The sequence below is a fragment of the Saccopteryx bilineata genome, chromosome 4 (assembly GCF_036850765.1).
Source record: "Saccopteryx bilineata isolate mSacBil1 chromosome 4, mSacBil1_pri_phased_curated, whole genome shotgun sequence".
Classification (NCBI taxonomy): Eukaryota; Metazoa; Chordata; class Mammalia; order Chiroptera; family Emballonuridae; genus Saccopteryx; species Saccopteryx bilineata.
This window is the reverse complement of record NC_089493.1, coordinates 288756921-288777094: the sequence shown is the minus strand read 5'-3', so window position 1 is coordinate 288777094 and position 20174 is coordinate 288756921. Positions and strand designations below refer to the sequence as shown.

Here is a 20174-nt window from a genome sequence, read left to right as displayed (position 1 = left end):
AGCTGTAGCCCCCACCCTGCCTGTTCAAGGCATGTATGAGAAGCAATCAATGAACTCAAGTGACACAATGAGTTCATGCTTCTCATCTCTCCCCCTTCCTGTGTCTTGCTTAAAAAAAAAAAAAAAAAAAAAAAAAGCTAGGTGGAATAAATTTTAAGTCCATTTTATTTAAATCCAGTTCATGTAAATCACCATTTCAACATGTATTCAATACAAAGTGAGCGAGATGTTGCACTTGCTCTCTCCCGTCTTCACAGGCCGGTGAAGGGAGTTTTATCTGACCCATGTGTCACCCAGCCCTGCCCATTGAGGGCACGGGGGCGGGGGGCTCCCTGTGACAAGGTGAGGGCTTCAGCCAGCCCTTCCACCAGGGGAAGCCATACCACCTGCCTCAGGCCAAGGGGGTCCGGGGGGAGATGGATGTGCAGAGCTGCTGCAGGTGGAGGAGCCCGGGAGGAGATGGATGTGCAGAGCTGCTGCAGATGGAGGAGCCCGGGAGGAGATGGATGTGCAGAGCTGCTGCAGGTGGAGGAGCCCGGGAGGAGATGGATGTGCAGAGCTGCTGCAGGTGGAGCCCGGGAGGAGATGGATGTGCAGAGCTGCTGCAGGTGGAGGAGCCCGGGAGGAGATGGATGTGCAGAGCTGGCTGCAGATGGAGGAGCCCGGGAGGAGATGGATGTGCAGAGCTGCTGCAGGTGGAGCCCGGGAGGAGATGGATGTGCAGAGCTGGCTGCAGATGGAGGAGCCCGGGAGGAGATGGATGTGCAGAGCTGCTGCAGATGGAGGAGCCCGGGAGAAGCCCTCCCCACCTGACCCCGCGGCTGCCCTAGGAGCAACACTGCCCAGACTCCACCGAAGACGCGATGGCTGAACCCGGGCGGCCCCTCCTGTGGGACGTGCAAGGGCCAGCTGCACACCACCCACAGATTCCTGGGCCTCTCATCCGTGTCTCCTTCCCAGGTGTGTCCACGCTGTGGTGCTGTCCACCTGCACCACGCACTGAGGGCCTCATCCTGGACACCCCCCTCCTACGGCCCAGGCTGCTAGTGTGGTCCAGGCTGAGCAGGAACAGGAAGCTGGCGCTGGCTGGCTGGGTACAATTTCTTTATTTCTCCCATTCAGACCCCCACAGAGGGCTCCCCACCAGGTTGGGACCTATAGTTTGAGGCCCCACCCCTTAAAAGGGGCTAAAACTAAGGTGCAGCACCCACCAGCCCACCACAGACATGTGGATCACCCCATCAGAGATGTGCTGGGGACTTGGGAATCCTCTGTAGAAAGGTCGTGTGGGCCCAGCCCCACCCGGCCTCGGAGGAGCACAGCGTCCCTGCTTCAGGTTCACCAGCCCAGCCCACTCCACCTGCCAGGAGCAGGAGCAGGGCTGCACGGGTTATCACCATGGGCCAGGAGTCTTCAGAGGCCTCTGTCACCACCACCGGCCCCATGCTGACAAGGCCTGTCTTCCCAGCCCGTCCATATGGCGGCAACAGCTGTTCATCTGGATTCGAGCTCCGGAGGGCGCAGGGTGACAGGACACAGGAGCACAGAGGTTCAGGCCCACAGGTGGTTCTCAGCTCTCCTTTGGCCAGAACTCCATCTCACAGCCCATGCGCCCCGAACGGGGGTGTGGCCCGGGGGCACACGTGGGGAGTCTGGGAGAAGAGCCAGCCTCCGGCAGAGCCCGCTCCACAGTCTGCTCTCCGGGGCCATCGCCGCCGCAAGCCCTCGCCTTTGTACATCCGGCTGCACGGGCCATCGCCTCCTGGCCACACTGAGCCACGGGGACAAGGCGAAAGGCCTCTGCTGCAGCCTCACGTCACCCAGGCCTCCAGGTGGCAGTACACTGGCAGTGTGGCCCTTCTGGGCCCAGCACTGAGGGGAACGAGGAGCAGAGAAGCAGGGATGGGGCCCCACGCTGGGGGCCTGCAGCACTCAAACCCACGGGTCCAGCTCGCTCGCTTCCTCACACACGTGAACACGCAGAGACACACATGCACTGACACATACAGGCGCACGCAACCTCTCACTGGCTCTCAGGAAGCGAGCACTTGCATGAATATCTGATCCCTGAAGGTGAACAGGACAGAGAGTGACATCCAAGGGGCTGAGGCAACGGGGACTGTGGAGAACATTGACAAGGTACCCAAGTAATGGTCACGCTCATACACCAGCTGGGCCATCTCCGAGGCCTGGAGGACAATGGATCTGCTGCTGGCCGACGAGCGAGGTGGAGGCCCCAGGTGAGGTACCTGGGCCAGGGTCTCACGTCTGGGCCAGTGAGAGCTCCTCTAGGCCCCCTTTCCCAAGCCGGTACCTGGCTAGGTCTTTCCTGGTTACCAGCCCGACCACCTGCGGGAACAAAGCCAGGTCAGGGGAATCTGGTGGCCCTGCCCAGCTCCGTGGAAGCAGGTGGGGGAGCAGCAGCTTGGGAGAGATTGGAGGTGGGCCCATGGCTGGTCTGAGTCCTGGGCCTCGGTGCCCTTCAGAAGCTGAGAGCAACTGTGTACCTGCGGCCGGCGCCGGCAGGTCAGGGGGTGGGGGGCCCTCTGTCCTCTCCAGCTACTCACCTGATTGTGGTTGTCCACCACCACCAGGTGCCTGAGGCCCAGGGCCCGGAACAGCTTGAACACGCGAGGGAGAGATGCCTCCTGCAATGGGGACAACCCTTAGCTCACCCTACGGCCCAGACTGGCCCCAGCCGAGAGCAGAGCAGGACCCACCAGGTTGAGGGCTGGCCGTCTCTCATCATACCCACTGTCACCAGGACCTCAAGATGTGTCCTAAACCATCCCTTCCCCTCTATGCCAGCCAGCCAGCCCTGCTGCAGGTGTGTTGCTGGCATCTGGCTCTACAGCCACCCCCACCCCAGACTCCATCCCGAGTGTAAGGATGGAGGTCTTCCCACTCTTCCACTAATCCGACCCCAGTCCCCCCGTGGCAGGCCCCTGGACCCCAGGACCCTGCAAGCGGGCATCAGGCACCTGGGGCACGGTGTAGGGGGAGGGGTTCATGAACTCGGAGAGGTCCATGGTGCACTCGCGCTCGTCCTGGGACACGTGGATGGACTGGATTGGGGGGAAGCGTGGGTACGCGTCCCGGAAGTCCTTCAGCCTCAGGCGCCGCTGTACCAGGCCCCTGTTGGACCTCTCGACAAAGACCTGTGGACAGCGGATAACGGGCAGTGGGGAGGGCCTGTCAGAACCCCAGCACCCAGCCCAGCGTCTCCCACCACCCAGGGGTGCGGAGGAGCCTACCTTGTGCTTCAAGAGGACAATCAACTGGGAGCGCAGGATCAGGCCCTGGAGCCGTGCTGACTGTAAGAGAGACAACAGGTGGCCTGTCTGTGGGCTCAGCCAAGACCCATTCCCCGGGGCCTGGCTGCCAGCCCTGCTGAAGCCCTGGGACGGAGGCAGGCAGTGTCCGCACAGCGGTGCAGGCCACCTGCTTGGAAGCCTCGGCTGTGCTGTAGTCGTTCCCCGTCACACTCCCCATCAGTGTGTGGTCATTGTCACAGGCACTGGCCTGGCCAAAGGCATCCAACCTGTACAAGCTCGTTAATCTCCAAACACCCGGGAGGGGCAGAGGGACCCACAACGCCGAGTAAGGAGCAAAGTGCCTGGGCTGCAGCACGTGCCGCGGTGAGATGCAGACTCAGCCTGGACAAAATCCATCTCAAACCCTTGGCAGCATGGTGCTGGGTGGCCACCCAGTCCACTGGGGCCTCTCCTGACAAAAGGCACACCCACCACTGATGGTGCAGTCTGGCGCACGCACATCAGCTGCGTGGGCGTGTCACTAAGCTACCTGTGGGGACAGTGCTCACACGGCTATGACTCGGTTCCTTTCATAGTTAGTGGAATTCTACCGTAAACACAGACATGGGGTCTCTAAATTCCCACCAACCACGCCTGCCCAACATGCCCTGTTTGACAGGGACACAGGGAAGAGTATGGCTTCCCTGTGGGGGGGGGACGACAGGAATTGGCTGTGGGGTGGCAGTCAACCCAGGTCCACCTGCCTGGGCCCTGGTACCTGGGTGTCACTGGTGGACTCCACCACAGGGAACCCGTTGTGATTGGACGCCGTGTTGCTGAGCACATCCACGATGACGCCCACCTTTTCCACCCTCCGCAGACAGGTGACAGGCGTGCTCATCACCTCCCTGTGGAAGAGCGCGTATTCTATCCACTGTCGGCCACGCGGTAACAAACCATGGAGCCCTGGTGTTCCTGAACAGTTTTCCTTCACACCAAAGCTGAAGTTCAACAGGCATGAGGCTGCTAGACACAGTGAGCAAGGAGATGGGGACGCAGGAAGCCTGGAGGCCACTGAGCGCAGGCGCTTCCCTGGGAGAACCAGTCACGTGTGGTGCCTGCAGCCCCGACACCCAGAGCACCTCCACGTGCCCACACACAGGTATGGCTTCCTTCCTGCTGCTGGCTGCCCACAGCCATCCTGCCAGACCATCAGCACCACTCACCACCCCGACCTAAGTGTGGGGAGGAAGCCCCGGGCCTGCAGGCCTTCAGCCTAAACCAAGACAAGGAGAGAGGTGAGCGAATACCTGGCGGTGAGCGAATGCGAGGTAACCGGGGCTTCCCAGTGCAAGAAGGGCACACTTTGTAGCTGGATGTGCATGTCATACAGGCCCTGAGGAGGAGGCAGGTGTCATGCACAGTACTGATGGGGGTAGGGGTCCCAGGATACAATGACCAGCCACAGAGGCAGGGATCCAGGGAAAGTACTGTGCCTGCCACTGAGTGGTCTCAGGCATACTGTGCCTACCGCCCACCAAGGCAGAGCTGTTTGGGGGATGGCTTCACAGGTGCCCCCTCTCCTCCGCTGCCACTATAGAGCCCCAGCCCCCCCATTCTCAGGCGGAGAGCAGGGCATGGGGATGGGACCCAGAGCAAGGGCGAGGGGCAGGCAGGCCTTTCCCCACCAGCGGCACCTCAATGAAGATGTCGCCTACGATTTTAGCAGTCATCAGGACCAGCATGATGGGGAAGCCGTAGGTCACATTGCTGGTGGCCTCCATCATGATAACTGTCAGGCTCAGCGTCATCCTCACAATTCCACCTGCCCGGGGAGGGAGCAGTGGGCTCGAGTGAGGTAGCTGGTCTTAAGTTTCTGCAGGCCTGGCCCTCCCTTCCCACTGCCTGCCTACGTTCTCTGTGCAGGCCCGGCCCTCCCTTCCCGCTGCCTGCCTGTGTTCTCTGTGCAGGGCCCGGCCCTCCCTTCCCGCTGCCTGCCTGTGTTCTCTGTGCAGGCCCGGCCCTCCCTTCCCACGTTCTCTGTGCAGGCCCGGCCCTCCCTTCCCGCTGCCTGCCTGTGTTCTCTGTGCAGGGCCCGGCCCTCCCTTCCCGCTGCCTGCCTGTGTTCTCTGTGCAGGGCCCGGCCCTCCCTTCCCGCTGCCTGCCTGTGTTCTCTGTGCAGGCCCGGCCCTCCCTTCCCGCTGCCTGCCTGTGTTCTCTGTGCAGGGCCCGGCCCTCCCTTCCCGCTGCCTGCCTGTGTTCTCTGTGCAGGGCCCGGCCCTCCCTTCCCGCTGCCTGCCTGTGTTCTCTGTGCAGGCCCGGCCCTCCCTTCCCGCTGCCTGCCTGTGTTCTCTGTGCAGGGCCCGGCCCTGTCCACTCCGGGCCTAGCTGCCCGATCTCGTCTAAACTGAACACCCGGCCTTTGGGCTCCAACGAGGCACTTGCCTCTCCTAATCTTGGGGTGCCCATGTGGCAGACAGGACTCACCCAGTTGGGCAGCTGCTCCCATCAGGGCGTACTTGCCAGGGTCAGCCCAGATCTGCAGGGATGACACAGAGGTAGAGGTGGTGTAGGGTGGCACCCCCGACCCAAACCCATCAAGATGCAATGACTCTACCAGAGGCCACCTGGGCCCAGCAATTTCACCTACAGGAGAGTTTACATACACATGTGCAATTTAGTCTTCATCTCCTCAGAAATAACAAGTGTCTGCAATGCCCAAAGTGGTCCATTCAGTGATGCCCTGAACGAATCACGTCATCTGCAAGGCTGGAGAACTCAGCAGCAGGGTGTAAGAGGACAGACACCCTCTGCGTACTGAGAAGAGCTACAGGCGCACGCAGGGACTGAGGCCAGCACCGTGTGCGCACCACGAGGGGAGTGAAAATCCACATGTGCTACAATACAGACGAACCCTGAAAACAGCCCGCTCAGTGAGAAGCCAGACACAGCCACATGGTGTGTGACCCCATTTATGTAAAGCAGGCGGAACAGGCAAGGCCACTGGGACAGAACACAGACGGTGGCTGCCAAGGGCTGAGAGGGGCACGGAAGCGACTGCTGACGAGGACAGATTTCTCTTCGGGTTGGTAAGAATGACCTGAACCTACATGGTAACCCTGGTTACACGCTCTGAACACACTCAAGAATTGCTGATTTACACTTTTATTTATTTAATTAATTATTTATTTATTTAATCTTTCTTGAAGCTGGAAACGGGGAGAGACAGTCAGACTCCCCCGCATGCGCCCGACCGGGATTCACCCGGCACGCCCACCAGGGGCGACGCTCTGCTGCGACCAGAGCCACTCTAGCATCTGGGGCAGAGGCCAAGGAGCCATCCCCAGCGCCCGGGCCATCTTTGCTCCAATGGAACCTTGGCTGTGGGAGGGGAAGAGAGAGACAGAGAGGAAGGGGGGCGGGGGTGGAGAAGCAAATGGGCGCTTCTCCTATGTGCCCTGGCCGGGAATCGAACCCGGGTCCCCCGCACGCCAGGCCGACGCTCTACTGCTGAGCCAACCGGCCAGGGCCTGATTTATACTTTTAAAGGGGTGAACTTACGGTACGTGAACCATGTTGCAGTTAAAAGACAAAATACTGTGTCTGGAAGGAAACCTAAGGCCGAGGAAAACCTGTCCCGAGTCTGCAGGGGAATGGGTAATGGGACAGGATGGGAGAGGCTCACCTGCCACTGCCGTTTCGCTTTTTAAAAAACTTCAACTTAAGTAATTAAGTTAAAAAAAGGGACTCCACGTAAAATTAAAACCAAGCTGCCCACAGAGGCAGATGGGAAGAGGGAGGCCAGGGAGGCTGAGTGGCAAAGAGGAGAAAGCCTGTCACATACACAGCCAGTCGTCACTTTCTGCAGCCTGGGTGCCCACCCTAGGGTGTCCAATCCTTCAATGCCACCTTCTTTCACTGACAACCATGGAGCATCCCCGACACTGTCCGTGGACCACACACACGGATGACTGCATTAGTGGCATGTGCCTATCAAACAGCAGCAGCCAGAAAAACTGAGGCCGAGTAAAATGACCAGAGGCTCTGCCGCACTGACAACCAGCACTGGGAGCCCACTGCTCTCCTTCACAGTGGCCCCGAGGCGAAGGCACCAGAACGGCTCCACTTCCTTCCAGCTGAGTGCCTGGTCCTGAGTGCCTGGTACATGGAGACCCCACTTACCGCGGCCCCGGTGAGATAGGAGAGCGAGATGCCAAAGAGCCGACCCCAGGCGGCCCCGATGAGCAGGGACGGGATGAAGACGCCGGCAGACACCGTCAGCCCGTAGGTCCAGCAGGCCAGGAAGAAGTAAACAAGGGTGAAGAGGCCGAGGGTCACAGGGTTGTAAGAACCTGGTAAAGAGGGGCTCGCCAGGGCCTGCCTTGCAGACTTGTGCCTGAGGAGGGCTGCCCACCCAGCTGCCCAGTCAACACCTCCAGGTCATATACTGACCCCAGCACCCCCGGGCAATCCCCCAGGGGTCTCTGCATTTTCAGAGGCCAGAGCATGGGTTTGGAGACTGGGTCCTCTAAGGTGGGAGGATGGCTGCCCTGCCTAGGGCAGGGGGAGCCAGGGGCAGTGGGGCCCAGTGCTGCTGGCAGGACAGTGACCTGAGGCCTAGAGAAGGTGTCCATCGAGGTCTGTGTGCAAACAGTTGGCACAGACGACTTGGGGTCAGGGGGGAAAGGCCACCAGCCATATTCCACACAAGGTAACTTCCAGACACAAGAAGATGCTAAGCCAACCCTGAACCAGCAGGTTAGGAGGCCTGGTGCCAACTGCTGCTTTGTTCAATGCTTTTAGAAAGGGCTTGGCCTCGCCCCCCATTTAAATGCCTTTCTGTTAAATTCTGTGGACTCCTATCACATGCACAGAGGCATGAGGATCAGAAAAGTCCTGGAAACCTTGTGACAGAAAACAATCTCAGGGTCTAACGGTGAGATGATGCCATTGAGTGGCACAACGGAAAATCTGACATTGGAGCCCCGGCCAGGCAGCTCAGCTGCTTAGAGCATTGTCCTGAGATGCCAAGGTTCGATCCCTGGGCAGGGCACGCACAAGAATCAACCAATGAATGCCCAAATAAGTGGGCAACAAATCGATATTTCAGTCTCCTTCTAAAATCAATTAAAAAAATCTGACACCATCTATGCTGGCTTTTGTGCCCAGTGTCTGTGGGCTGTCGCAGACCAGGCCAGAGAAGGCAGAGCCCCATGGGGAAGGGCATCAACAGCACCTGTCACGGGGACGCACCTGGGGGGTCGTGGAAAAGGCCGACCACGCTCTTCTCCGGGGTGTTGAAGAAGGCTGCAGCCATGGAGTTGTACTCGCCATCTGCACAGAAGAGCTGCAAGGTTGGGAGAGAGGACGGGCCAGTGGGATGGGGTAGTCCTGGCCAGCATCACGTGCCAACCAGACAGCAGGGTGGGGTTGGGCTGCTGGCTCAGAAGGGAAGCAGGCTGTGTTTCCTGGGTCCACACCCACAACCCCCACTTCTGGAGTTCTCCTTTGTGCTTGTCAGGCTGCCATTCTGGGAGGAAGACTCGGGGAGTCTCGGGCAGACAGAACACCAGCTTTCCTGGCACCCAACGGGCTGCCTAACCCTCTCTGAAGACACACCAGCCTATTCAGCCATGTGTGTCTATCCCAGAGCTCTGCCTTCTCAGCAGCCCTCCTGCTGGGAGTGGGGATGACGGCTTCTCCTCAGAGGGCCTGCCCTGCCCCCTGCCTGCTGGGCCCAACCTCCTACCTGGAGCGGGTAAGACACAGAGCTGCCCTGTAGGGGCTGGCAGTCCCGGGATGAGTAGATCAGCACAAAGGCGACAGTGGCTGTGACGGCGGCCACCAGCATGGCCTCAATCACCTGGAGGCAGGGCCGGTGGATGTACCTAGAGCAAACACTGGGATGGACTAGGCCTCCTGACACCTGGGAAGTTGCCATGGCAACCTGAACATGCAGCTCACTGAGAGTTGATGATACAACATTGATTAGAAGGTGACACAGCACGTTTAATCATCAAACCACCAGGCGGCTACACGTCCTCAGATTATCTCCTGGACGCTCAACTGTCTTTAAGTTGGTGCAGGAGGACAAGGAGGAGGAAGTACGTCCCCAAGCCCAGAACTCGCCTCCCCCAAGGCCCCAGTAATAGCTCTCCTAGTGGCAAAAGAAACCGAGCCAGCTGACTATGCCGAGGGTCAAGACGGCTCAGGGCAGACCAGGCCGCTGGGTCCACAGGCAGTGCTCCTCTTGCCAGGCCTCCCCTAGCCTTACTCCACCTGTGTCCCTTAGGCCTCATGCTGGTCTGTCCCCTTCACACCCAAACCATCGCAGAGGAATGCACTCTAGTACGTGGCATTCCATGTAGCCCTGCAGGCACACAGCCCATGAATCCGTTTTCAAAGGCCCAAGACCACCCAACAGGTTTCTCACCTGATTCGAAACATTGTCAGCCAGTAATTCAAGGCATTGAACACAGCCCCAAGAACACCACCTGTGACCAGGAAGGAGCTACGTTGTAAAGGACACAGAAGAAGGGTGGAAGCTGCCCAGGCAGCAGAGGGGACAGGAGGGGACAGGAGGGAATGGTCTGTGAAAACAAGCATTCTCCATCACCGCACCCTGATGGACAGGCTCATTTCTGAAAGGATTTGCCTTGCTCTCAGGAAAAAGGTTTTCACAGGGTAATGAATGCTATCCAGGGCCCAGTCTATTCTTAGATGGATTCTCAATGGAGAAGCAAAACCATGGTTTCCCTAAGGGGGGGGCTGCAGCCCACTCCAGATACTCCGAAGTGGGGCCAGGCCTGGAGTCCCACAGCCCCGGCCCCACCACATGCCTTGTTTCTGCTGGGAACCACTGGCCGCTGTTTCAAGCAGTGGGGAAGGTGGGGCCAGGCAGGCTGGTGCCTGCTCAGGATGGCTCTTACCCACCACGCCCATGCCGATGAAGATGGGGATCTCGTGGATCGTGTACACCATCGTCTGTGCAAAGAGGAAGAGTGGGCGCTCTGTGAGGAATGTGTCATCACCAGACCTGAGGCCTGGACGTTACATTCGATCTGCCCACATGCACAGGAACCTCTGGTCCTTTCATGCAGTGCTATGGAAGTCCCCTAGGAAACACGTCTGGGAGGTGCTCAGAGGCCCTGTGAGGCTTTACCTTCATAAGGCTGTCACCTGCTCCTCACCCAGGCACCCACCCACGGGAGAAGGGGGACGGCCCGAGCTTTGGCCAGAGGAGGAGTCAAGGCAGAAGGAGGGAGAGCTCTAAGATCACGTCTAGTGCCAGCAACCCAAGAGCTCCAAAGCGTCCCTGGGCGCGGATGTTCCTGGGAGAAGGTCCCCCTCGCAGTGTCTAGCAACTGAGGCACATGGTCCAGGCCTCCCTAGGGATGCAGGCCTGCTCCTACTTGCCCTCCACAAGCTGGTGCATGAGCACCCCAGGCCCCACAGGTCTCAATGTCTTTGTCTAACAATCTATGGATGGCTGAACACCCCTGAAGGTGCCCCCTGGGTTGTCTAACAGGGTATCCTAACAACATTCACACTAGCTTGGATGTGTGCTTCTCTAGAGCACATCTGGCCCCTTGAGCACAAGAGCTCAACCTCACAGCAAAGAGATGGAGTTTCCCAAAAGCCCAAGTTCTCAGGCTGAATGTTGAGTAAACAGCTGCAGCCCCACAGTGAGAAGCAGAAACATCGAGCAGGACAATGTGTCACGCTACCTCCGTGTCAAATCTTCCAAAATTGATGAGGCCCGGGCTGGACAGGTCCCAGATGTTTCCATGGTAAATGCTTAGGACGAAGTTCAGAGTGAAGGTGGAAATCATGGAAGCAAAGAACTGTGGGCACAGAGAGAAACGACTGCCATCAGAAGAGCGCACCCGGAGGACCCCCCGGAGCTGGGAAGGGGCTGCGAAGCGGCAGCTGCCTCTCCTCCCGTCACTCAGGAGGCCCGGGAGCCCTTCCTAAGGCTTTATAAAGGAAGGAGGCCGGAGCCTCAATGGCCGGGCCCTCAAGGCTGGGCAAGCCAGCTGAGTGTGGGGCCTTAGCCTTTTCTGGATGAGTATGAGGGCAAGCCAGAACCGGGCAGAGGAAGGAGGTGTGTGAGGTCTGGGGGTTCCCGATGAGGAGCTGGAGGAAAACCAGGGTGGAAACAGTGACCATGACCAACAGGGGAAGGGCAGGTGGCAGGAGGAGGCCACAGCTGAGGATCAGGTGAGGCACAGAGCTGGGCCCCAACCATGGCTTGGTGGGAACCTCAGGTATGGGCATCAAACCTCAGGTATGAGCCCAGAATGCGGTGTCCATGTGACCATGGAAGCCACAGAGGTTACAGGCAGGCAATGCCCGACCAAGGAGAGGCGCTGTCCTTGGGTACTTACAATTCTCCACGTCAGGAACTGGTTCCAGAAGGAGGCACCTTCCTCCAAGCTGAAGAGGACCCCACCTGGAACGCAGTGCCCAGCCCTGAAGTTTTCACCCAGGCACAGGGAAGCCATGGCCCCGCCCCCAGGCCCCAGACCCAGAGCACCAAGCCCACAGTAGAGGCAGCCACGGAGCCACTTGAGAGGCTGCCCACATTGCCGCCACCACCCAGCACTCAAGTCTGCACACTCCACTCAGCAGGAGGAGTCTGGTTTCCCTAACACGGGCAGCTACTTGCCAGACCAGGCAGGGCCCCTCCTCACCCACAGGGGCCCCAAACGCAGCAGACACTCCGGCCGCAGCTCCTGCCGACACAAAGTCCCGCTTTTCCGTATCTCGGCGGAAGTACTCAAAGATCTGAAATGGAAACAGAACAGAGAAGGAGAGGGTCTTAGCCAGCTTCTCCAAGGACACTTCTCAAAAAGGTAGAAGGTTGGCTAGAGGCCACCAAGACAATGGCCCAAGGGAGGGTTAGGAAAGGAGGGAAGAGGTGGGGGGAGGTAAGGAAAGGAAGGGAGTCTCCAGACAGTCAACTCAGCAACCACTAGATTCACAAAGCCTGCAGAGCCAAGGAGGTAGCAAAATAAAGCTTCCTCACATACCAACCACCATGAGAAAATAACGAAGATTCCGTCACAACAGAATGAAAACTTTCTGATCTGTGCAACAGATACATTAAAGACCTGAAAACTCCACCAAAAGACCTAATGAAAACTGATTGAAAAATAAGTGTGTTCTCAATTATGTCTCTGTTCTGGCGGCCCTGGCCAGTTGGCTCAGTGGTAGAGTGTTGGCCTGGCATGTGGATGTCCCGGGTTCAATTCCCAGCCAAGGCACACAGGAGAAGTGCCTATCTGCTTCTCCACCCTCTTCCCCTCTCGATTCTCTCTCTCTCCTCCTTCCCTCCTCCAGCCAAGGCTCAATTGGAGCGAGTTGGCCCCGGGCACTGACAATGACTCCATGGCCTCCGCCTCAGGTGCTAGAAAATGGCTCCAGTTGCAATGAAGCAAAAGCCCCAAAAGGGCAGAGCATCGCCACCTAGTGGGCATGCCAGGTGGATATTGGTTGGGGTACATGTGGGAGTCTGTCTCTGCCTCCCCTTCTCTCACTAAAAAAAAATAATAAAAAAAGTCTGTTCTGGCCTGACCTGTGGTAGCACAGTGGAGAAAGCGTCAATCTGGAGTGCTGAGGTCACTGGTTTGAAACCCCAGGTTTGCCTGGTCAAGGCGCACAGGAGAAGCAAATACCACAAGTTGTTCCCACTCCTCCCTTTCCCCTTTTTTCTCTCTCTATCCTCTAAAATCAATAAAATCTTTTTTAAAAAAAAGACTTTGTGCTGTATAAAGGTTAACTATCTCTAAACTTGTGTATGACAAAATTATTCTAAAGTATATCATAACCCTCTATGGGCCGGTGTAACTTTCAAGTTATATACTAATATATTGATATTTTATTAATTTATTTAATTTTTTACCACAAGGTGGCGTATACATGTTGTTATATAATTTCTTCTTAGTAACCAATAACATTCTTGGTAGCAGTTATCAACTGTAACTTGAAATATCAAAGTAAGTGCTTTTGCAGGTTGTCTGCTGATAGAGGCCACAGGAACCATCTTTTGCAATTGTCAATTTTTCTTCTATTGGTGTTTGGTAAACAAGAGAGAGTCGCCTAGGCCCTGGCCGGTTGGCTCAGTGGTAGAGCATTGGCCTGGTGTGCGAAAATCCCAGGTTCGATTCCTGGCCAGGGCACACAGGAGAAGCGCCCATCTGCTTCTCCACCCCTCCCCCTCTCCTTCCTCTCTGTCTCTCTCTTCCCCTCCCACAGCCGAGGCTCCATTGGAGCAAAGATGACCCAGGCCCTGGGGATGGCTCCATGGCCTCTGCCTCAGGCACTAGAGTGGCTCTGGTCACAACAGAGCGACGCCCCGGAGGGGCAGAGCATCGCCCCCTGGTGGGCATGCCAGGTGGATCCCGGTCGGGCGCATGTGGGAGTCTGTCTGACTGCCTCCCCGTTTCAAGCTTCAGAAAAAAAAAGAAGAAAAAAAAAGAGAGAGCCACCTAATAGCTCTTGGTTTGTATATCAATAATCTCTTACTTGCATTTCAACATTCATTTTGTTATTTTCATATAATACAACTTTGTGACTTTCACAATGAGCTATAATGTTAGGGTTCAGTGTATCTGCAATACTGCTTGTATTCTTTCCTTTTTAGTTTTATCTATCAGAGGCCTAAAATACAAATACAAAAGTACAAATACACAACCACCACATGGGTGGAGTAGACTTGGTTGATTCACTGACACCAATTCACTGACACCATTCAGTCAAAGAAATGGTACCACAGCCTGACCAGGCAGTGGCTCAGTGGATAGAGCGTCGAACTGGAATGCGGAGGACCCAGGTTCAAAACCCCAAGATCGCTGGCTTGAGCACAGGCTCACGGGGCACGGGGTCACTGGCTTGAGCAAGGGGTCACTCAGTCTGCTGGAGCTCCCCAGTCAAAGCACATATGAGAAAGCAATCAATGAACTAAGGTGCCGCCACAAAGAATTGATGCTTCTCATCTTTTTCCCTTCCTGCGTGTGTGTCCCTCTTTCTGTCTCTCTCAAAAAATAAAGAAAAAAAGAAATGGTACCATCATATACTGTTTCATCTACTAGATATAACGGTAGTGAATGCTTGGCTGCTATATAAGAAAGATTGTTCATTGCACACTATAAGCTGTAAGCATCAATATACTTTGTTGAAATTGAAATTTGATACTGCATCTTGTTTATGTCAAGAGCAAAAAGGAATTAGTAGGAAAAGAGGATGTCCTATTTCAACTTCTGTAGATAAACAATTAGAGAAGGAAAGGAGACCAAATGCAACACTTTCAATGAAAGGCTTGAGAACAGATGAACTATGTATTGGCCAATACTTCTGGATAAGAGGGGACGCTGCAAAAAGCCAGGGTGCACAGGGTTTCCAAAAATAAAATGTTCGAAATGCAACATATATGCATCTTCAACGCCAAACACGAACTGTTCCATAGAATTCCATACTTAAGCTTTAATACACACAACTGCAAATGTTAGAAACTTCCAAGTTACAAAACATATTTGTTATAGTAAAACCACCGAAACTGATGAATTCATTAATTTGTATTTCTAGGTTGGTATTTACTGATTTCATGTTACATAAATTTTTTTAGTCATGAAAATAATTTATCCCATAGAGGATTAAAATTAAACATCTTAACCTGTAAGCATGTTATTCCCGACCTTTTTCGAGGCTGTACCGTCCTTTGAGAGAAGCTATTCATAGCTACTCAAATTTCTGCAGAAACTGTTTTTCAGCAAACTCCAGAGAGCCGCCCAGGACAGGGTGTGGCGGAGACCCCAGAATCGATGTCAAGGACAGCCCTGGCAGGGCATACCTGCACAGAGAAGAAGGGACCCCACTCTCCAAGAAACATTCACATTCACAGTCACCCTCATCATCAACATCTTCATCAGGAGAGGACTCACCTTGAAATCTCGCTTCAGCGATGTTGACCTCCCCTGGGAAACCCCAGCAGCAATCACGGAGCCTGAGTGGATCATAGGCCCCTCCTGGAAAGCACAGGACAGCCCGCATCAGGTGAGCTCAGAGACAGAGTGTGCAGGGACTCAGGCCAAAGCACTGCCCCTCAGGCTCCATTACCTTTCCCACAGCCAGTCCTCCCACTACAGACAAGATCACACCGGACACTTTGATCACCAGGGTCTGTAACACAAAGGAAATGTGTCACGTCTCTGATTAAAGGCCACACACAGTCCGAGAACCTGAGCCACAGCACTGCACACAAAGTGATACGAATAACATCAACAACCCAATACCCATGAGTGACAAAGAGGGCACTCAGGGAGGCCAGAACAACACTCCCCTTGATGTCACTCTGTCCAAGTCTGTCCACCACCCGCCACGCTCCTGGGCTGCAGGACTCCAGGCCCCCAGGACCATCTGCTCCCCAGACAGGGACAGGAGAAAAGCATCAGCAAATCCCAGGCTGTGGCATGCAGACCAAAACACTGGAAATGGCCACGGGAGGAAGCCTGGCTTCCCACCCCCTGCAGAGTCAGTATGTCATCAAAAATATTAAGTATAATTAATTCTAAGAAAAATTTTGACAAATGGAAAATGCTTGCAAGTCTCCCACTCCAACACAGGCACTGTCACTCTGGAATATTAACCACCGTATAACACTGAACAAACATCTCCCACACAGCTGCAATCACAGCACACACACCATTTAAGCATTTTTGTTATTTAAAATGTTCATGCCTGACCAATAGTGGCACAGTGAATAGAGTGCTGACCTGGGACGCTGAAGTCCCAGGTTCTAAACCCCAAGGTCGCCAGCTTGAGAACGGGCTCATTGACATGACTCCATGGTCACTGGCTTGGCTGGAGCTCCCCCCTCACCCAGTAAAGGCACATATGAGAAGCAATCAATGAACTAAAGTGATACAACCACCAGAGCTGATGCTTCTCATCTCTCTCTTCCTGCCTTTCTCTCTCACTAAAAAAAAAAATTCTGCCAGCACATCTGTACACATGCTTGTCAGCAGCATACAAAACTGGTCTGGGTGAATTGGGAGGTGCCCGTGGACAAACGAAAGGCTTCTAACCCAGCAAAGAATCCCCATGATGAGCACCATGCTTTTGGCCAAGGGTTCACCTCCTCACCTTAAGCCGGACCACGTGGGGTATCTTCACCCCGTTGAGGAAGCACTTGATTTGCGGGATCCCGCTGCCAGCAGCGACTGGCTGGAAGGAGAGGGAAATTAACATGGAGCTGGCCAAGCTGAGTGAATTGATGTAGCCAGCAGGCTCAGGGAGACTCAGCCTCATGGTGCTCAGGACAGGGGGAGGGGCCACATGGGGCTGGATTGGACAGCTGCTTGGGGAAGGGGCTTCTCACTGCTCCCCAACCCAGATGCAGAACGCCCACTGACAGGTGCAAATGCTGTGGGATGTGGGAGGAGTTGGGAGTGGAGATGGAAGGGGCCAGTGCCCCCCCAGGGGGACAGGGGCAGGGTGGGGATGTTCTAGGATAGATGGAAGGCACACATCATGTACTATCTAAGACAGGGATCTCAAACTCGCGGCCCACCGAACAATTTTGTGCGGCCCGCAGACTAATCCACGAAGTTCAAAATATTTTGGATAAAATTAAGTAAGCCTAGGGGCCTACTTGTATTTTTCATTTCTCTAGCATCCTAGCTAGATATTAGCTCAGTTAACAGCAGTTGTGATGCAAACTACAGTTTCTGGTCGTTTTGTGACACTGAGTAAACTGCATGTACGATTGTGCTTGTTGTACTGATTTTTTTTTGTTTTCAACTGCAGTGAGAAAAGTGTTGCATAACAGTTGCCTTTTGTAGACCTAGTGCGGCCCGCCAAACGGCTGTGATCTTGCTCTGTGGCCCACATGCTGAGTTGAGTTTGAGACCCCTGATCTAAGAGGAACTGGAGTTCCTTAAAACCCCTGGGGGGAGCACTGCACTGCACTCCAGACAGAAGCTTCTGGATGCTTCCTCCCCTTTCAACACCTCATGACAAAGGAAGGGCAAAGAAAGAGGCAGCCATAGGAAGGGCTTCTGAGAGAAGTCCTGGAAACAAAAGACCCCCTAAGAGAATCTGATCCTCCCGGGTGGTGGTCTCTTCTACCTGGATCCTTGGGTTGGGTCAGCCCAGCTCCTGAGGCCCTGCATGTTGTGGGGACCCCCTCCCTACACATGAGCTATGTGCTCCCCCTATGGCCCTCGCTGTATGGGGTGGGCATGGGGCAGGCTCCGGCCTGTGTGGGTGGGCGAGGGGCAGCACCACAGGGGTTGGGAGGTGAGGAGGCCATGATACATTTTCTGTTCTCAGTGGACTCTTTAGCATCTGCACCGGTGTGCCCCCATAAACCTCACCGGCAGAAGCTGCAGTAGGTGAGCCAGAGGAGCTCCCACCGAATAGGTCTCCCTCGTAACCATACCTCTACGAAGGCAACAATTGTGGAGCCGACCAGCACGAACGCCGAGTTCAACGTGGCCCACAGCAGGAGGGAGAAGGACAGGCCCCCTTTCTCTGTGAACTTGTCGATATCTGGGCTCATCAAGGATGACTATCGGTTCCACCATCTGAAGCACCATAGCCCTCCACACCTCTGGTATGAGCATGCCCCTGAGCACGGGGGAGGGGTGGGAGGGGCCATGCCCCAACACACATCCGAGACATTCCACAGCCCAAAAAGAGATGCACTTCGCTTCTGCCTAGTCCCACATCTCCCAGTTGGAAGGCAAATACCCAGGCCCAGAGATGTCTCCTGTTGGGCCCACTCTGGGCCACATGGCCACTCGTGGGACCCTACCCTCTGCTCTGAGCTCCACTCCGTCTATGCTGAGCACCTCAGACAAGGATACTGTCCTTGACGACCTTGTATTTCAGGCCAGCCAATTTCTCCACCATGATGTCAATGAAGCAGGCCACGAGCCCCGTGAGGATCCCTATCATGGCACAAATGACCCAGCGCTTGATCTCCACTGTCCGGAAGGCCTATGGGGGAGGCACCAGTCAGAGGTGGGTGCAGTGGCAAGACATGAGCCACAGGCTGCTCTGATGACAGACTGCCCCAGAATTCTGTAGGCCACAACCATCCACAGTGTGCTGGATTCCACATCCCCAAGTCCATGATGGCAGCCTCTGGTCAACATCTCAGAGACAACAGAACACTGGGGTGGGACATGTATGTGGACCTTCCCAATTAATCCGCGATCAGTTGTTGACATTCTGGCCACTGCAGCTGGCATCTCTAAGAACAGCCTTCTTTGTGGTATCTGGACATGACACACATACTCTTTCCTATACCAGGTGTTGGGTGTCTCCCATTTTGGAACAAAGCTAGAACCTCAGCACAAGGACTGAGGACAAAAGGGAGATGGGAGAGACACATCCCACACCCAGGTGGGAGGGCAGTGCCAGCCCAGCCCTTGGGCCACCAGGGCGGCGTCCAGGCTGCCGGGCCCAGACTCACCGTGTGGTTGATGCGCCTCTCCTCCTCCAGGAACAGCTGGTTCTCACTGTTGTCATAATCCAAGCTCTGCAGACCAGGATGGCACAAACAACACAGTGACTGACCCTGATGTCCCAGGCTCACGTCGGGCAGCAGGCGGGGGTGAGGCTGGAGAGGGGGCGAAGTGCCTGGGCTGTATGGGGCGGGGGCACCCAGGGCGGAGGCCCACCTCATACTTGAGAGACAGGAGCTTCTCATTGTGCGGGATCTCCTTGGGGAAAGGGTGCGGGGGGTCCATCTCCTACAAAGGAAGAGGCAGAGTCGTACACTGAGAACGCAGCACACTGAAGAACGAAGCACGAATGAGAGGACGAAGCACGTGGCCACTACTCTCCTGACCCCACAGCTAGACATGGACGCCACAGAAAGGGAACTCATCACAGACGCACACCCCTATGAACACAGACACAAGTTCTCAACAAGATGCCAGTGAGTGTGGATCCTGCAACACACCAGGAACGCAAGGGTGGTTTAACAGCTGAATATTACCATGAGTCTAGGATACAATGGAGAATACAGTATTGGTTTTTGTACCAGTTCCTGGCACCAGCTTCTAAAATCCAGGGCATCCCTGGGTAGTGTCTTTTGTGAGCTAATGAGATGAAGAGGGATTGGGGTCTCCTAGGTCTCAGGATAGGGGCTGGTCGCCAGAGAGACCAATGTGTGATTAGAGGGCTCAATTTTCAGTCCTGACCTCCATGGAGGAGTAGTGGCTAGAGACTGAGCTAATCACCAATGACCAATGATGTAAATCAGCCTGTGTGATAGAACCTCCATAAATACCCTAAGTGAAGGGGTTTGGAGACCTGGGTTGGTGAACATACCAGGTTGACATTCCACTGCTGAGCAAACCAGCCAGAGCCCAAATATATTTCTATGCACTGGCAATGAATGGTCCAAAATGAAATTAAGAAAATAACTATATTGGCCCTGGCCGGTTAGCTAAGTGGCAGAGCGTCGGCCTGGCGTGCAGGAGTCCTGGGTTTGATTCCCGGCCAGGGCACACAGGAGAGGTGCCCATCTGCTTCTCCATCCCCCCCCTCCTTCCTCTCTGTCTCTCTCTTCCCCTCCCGCAGCCAAGGCTCCATTGGAGCAAAAGTTTGCCTGGGCGCTGAGGATGGCTCTGTGGCCTCTGCCTCAGGCGCTAGAATGGCTGATTGCGGCAGAGCAATGCCCCAGATGGGCAGAGCATCGCCCCCTGGTGGGCGTGCCGGGTGTCTGACTGCCTCCCCGTTTCCAACTTAAGAAAAATGCAAAAAAAAAAAAAAAAAAGAAAATAACTATATCGCCCTGACCAGATAGCTCAGTTGGTTAGAGTGCCATTCTGATACACAGAAGTTGGATCCCTGGTCAGGGTACATACAGGAACAGATTGATGGTTCTGTTTCTCTCTCTCCCTAAAA

At 55.4% G+C, this 20174-nt stretch overlaps 1 protein-coding gene across 5 annotated transcripts in view; it reads right to left on the bottom strand.

The window, feature by feature from the left end:
* Nucleotides 1–147: 147 nt before the first annotated feature.
* Nucleotides 148–20174, bottom strand: part of CLCN7 (chloride voltage-gated channel 7) — a 36474-nt gene continuing 16447 nt past the window's right edge. For 2 of the 5 annotated variants that reach the window (XM_066275353.1, XM_066275355.1), the window contains exons 3-25: nucleotides 18941–19012; nucleotides 18733–18798; nucleotides 18122–18254; nucleotides 17695–17804; nucleotides 16398–16478; nucleotides 15372–15434; nucleotides 15197–15280; nucleotides 11948–12041; nucleotides 11642–11706; nucleotides 10982–11098; nucleotides 10094–10238; nucleotides 9688–9748; nucleotides 9004–9142; nucleotides 8508–8601; nucleotides 7437–7606; nucleotides 5742–5793; nucleotides 4952–5079; nucleotides 4565–4650; nucleotides 4033–4162; nucleotides 3255–3314; nucleotides 2982–3158; nucleotides 2568–2648; nucleotides 148–2349 (exon numbers count right to left, since the gene is read on the bottom strand). In XM_066275353.1, coding sequence (XP_066131450.1) covers nucleotides 2263–2349; nucleotides 2568–2648; nucleotides 2982–3158; nucleotides 3255–3314; nucleotides 4033–4162; nucleotides 4565–4650; nucleotides 4952–5079; nucleotides 5742–5793; nucleotides 7437–7606; nucleotides 8508–8601; nucleotides 9004–9142; nucleotides 9688–9748; nucleotides 10094–10238; nucleotides 10982–11098; nucleotides 11642–11706; nucleotides 11948–12041; nucleotides 15197–15280; nucleotides 15372–15434; nucleotides 16398–16478; nucleotides 17695–17804; nucleotides 18122–18254; nucleotides 18733–18798; nucleotides 18941–19012 — 2295 coding nt within the window. In that variant the 3' untranslated portion in view covers nucleotides 148–2262. The remainder of the gene's footprint in view (nucleotides 2350–2567; nucleotides 2649–2981; nucleotides 3159–3254; nucleotides 3315–4032; nucleotides 4163–4564; nucleotides 4651–4951; nucleotides 5080–5741; nucleotides 5794–7436; nucleotides 7607–8507; nucleotides 8602–9003; nucleotides 9143–9687; nucleotides 9749–10093; nucleotides 10239–10981; nucleotides 11099–11641; nucleotides 11707–11947; nucleotides 12042–15196; nucleotides 15281–15371; nucleotides 15435–16397; nucleotides 16479–17694; nucleotides 17805–18121; nucleotides 18255–18732; nucleotides 18799–18940; nucleotides 19013–20174) is intronic. The other 3 variants (XM_066275356.1, XM_066275358.1, XM_066275354.1) reach the window with 2 other exon arrangements.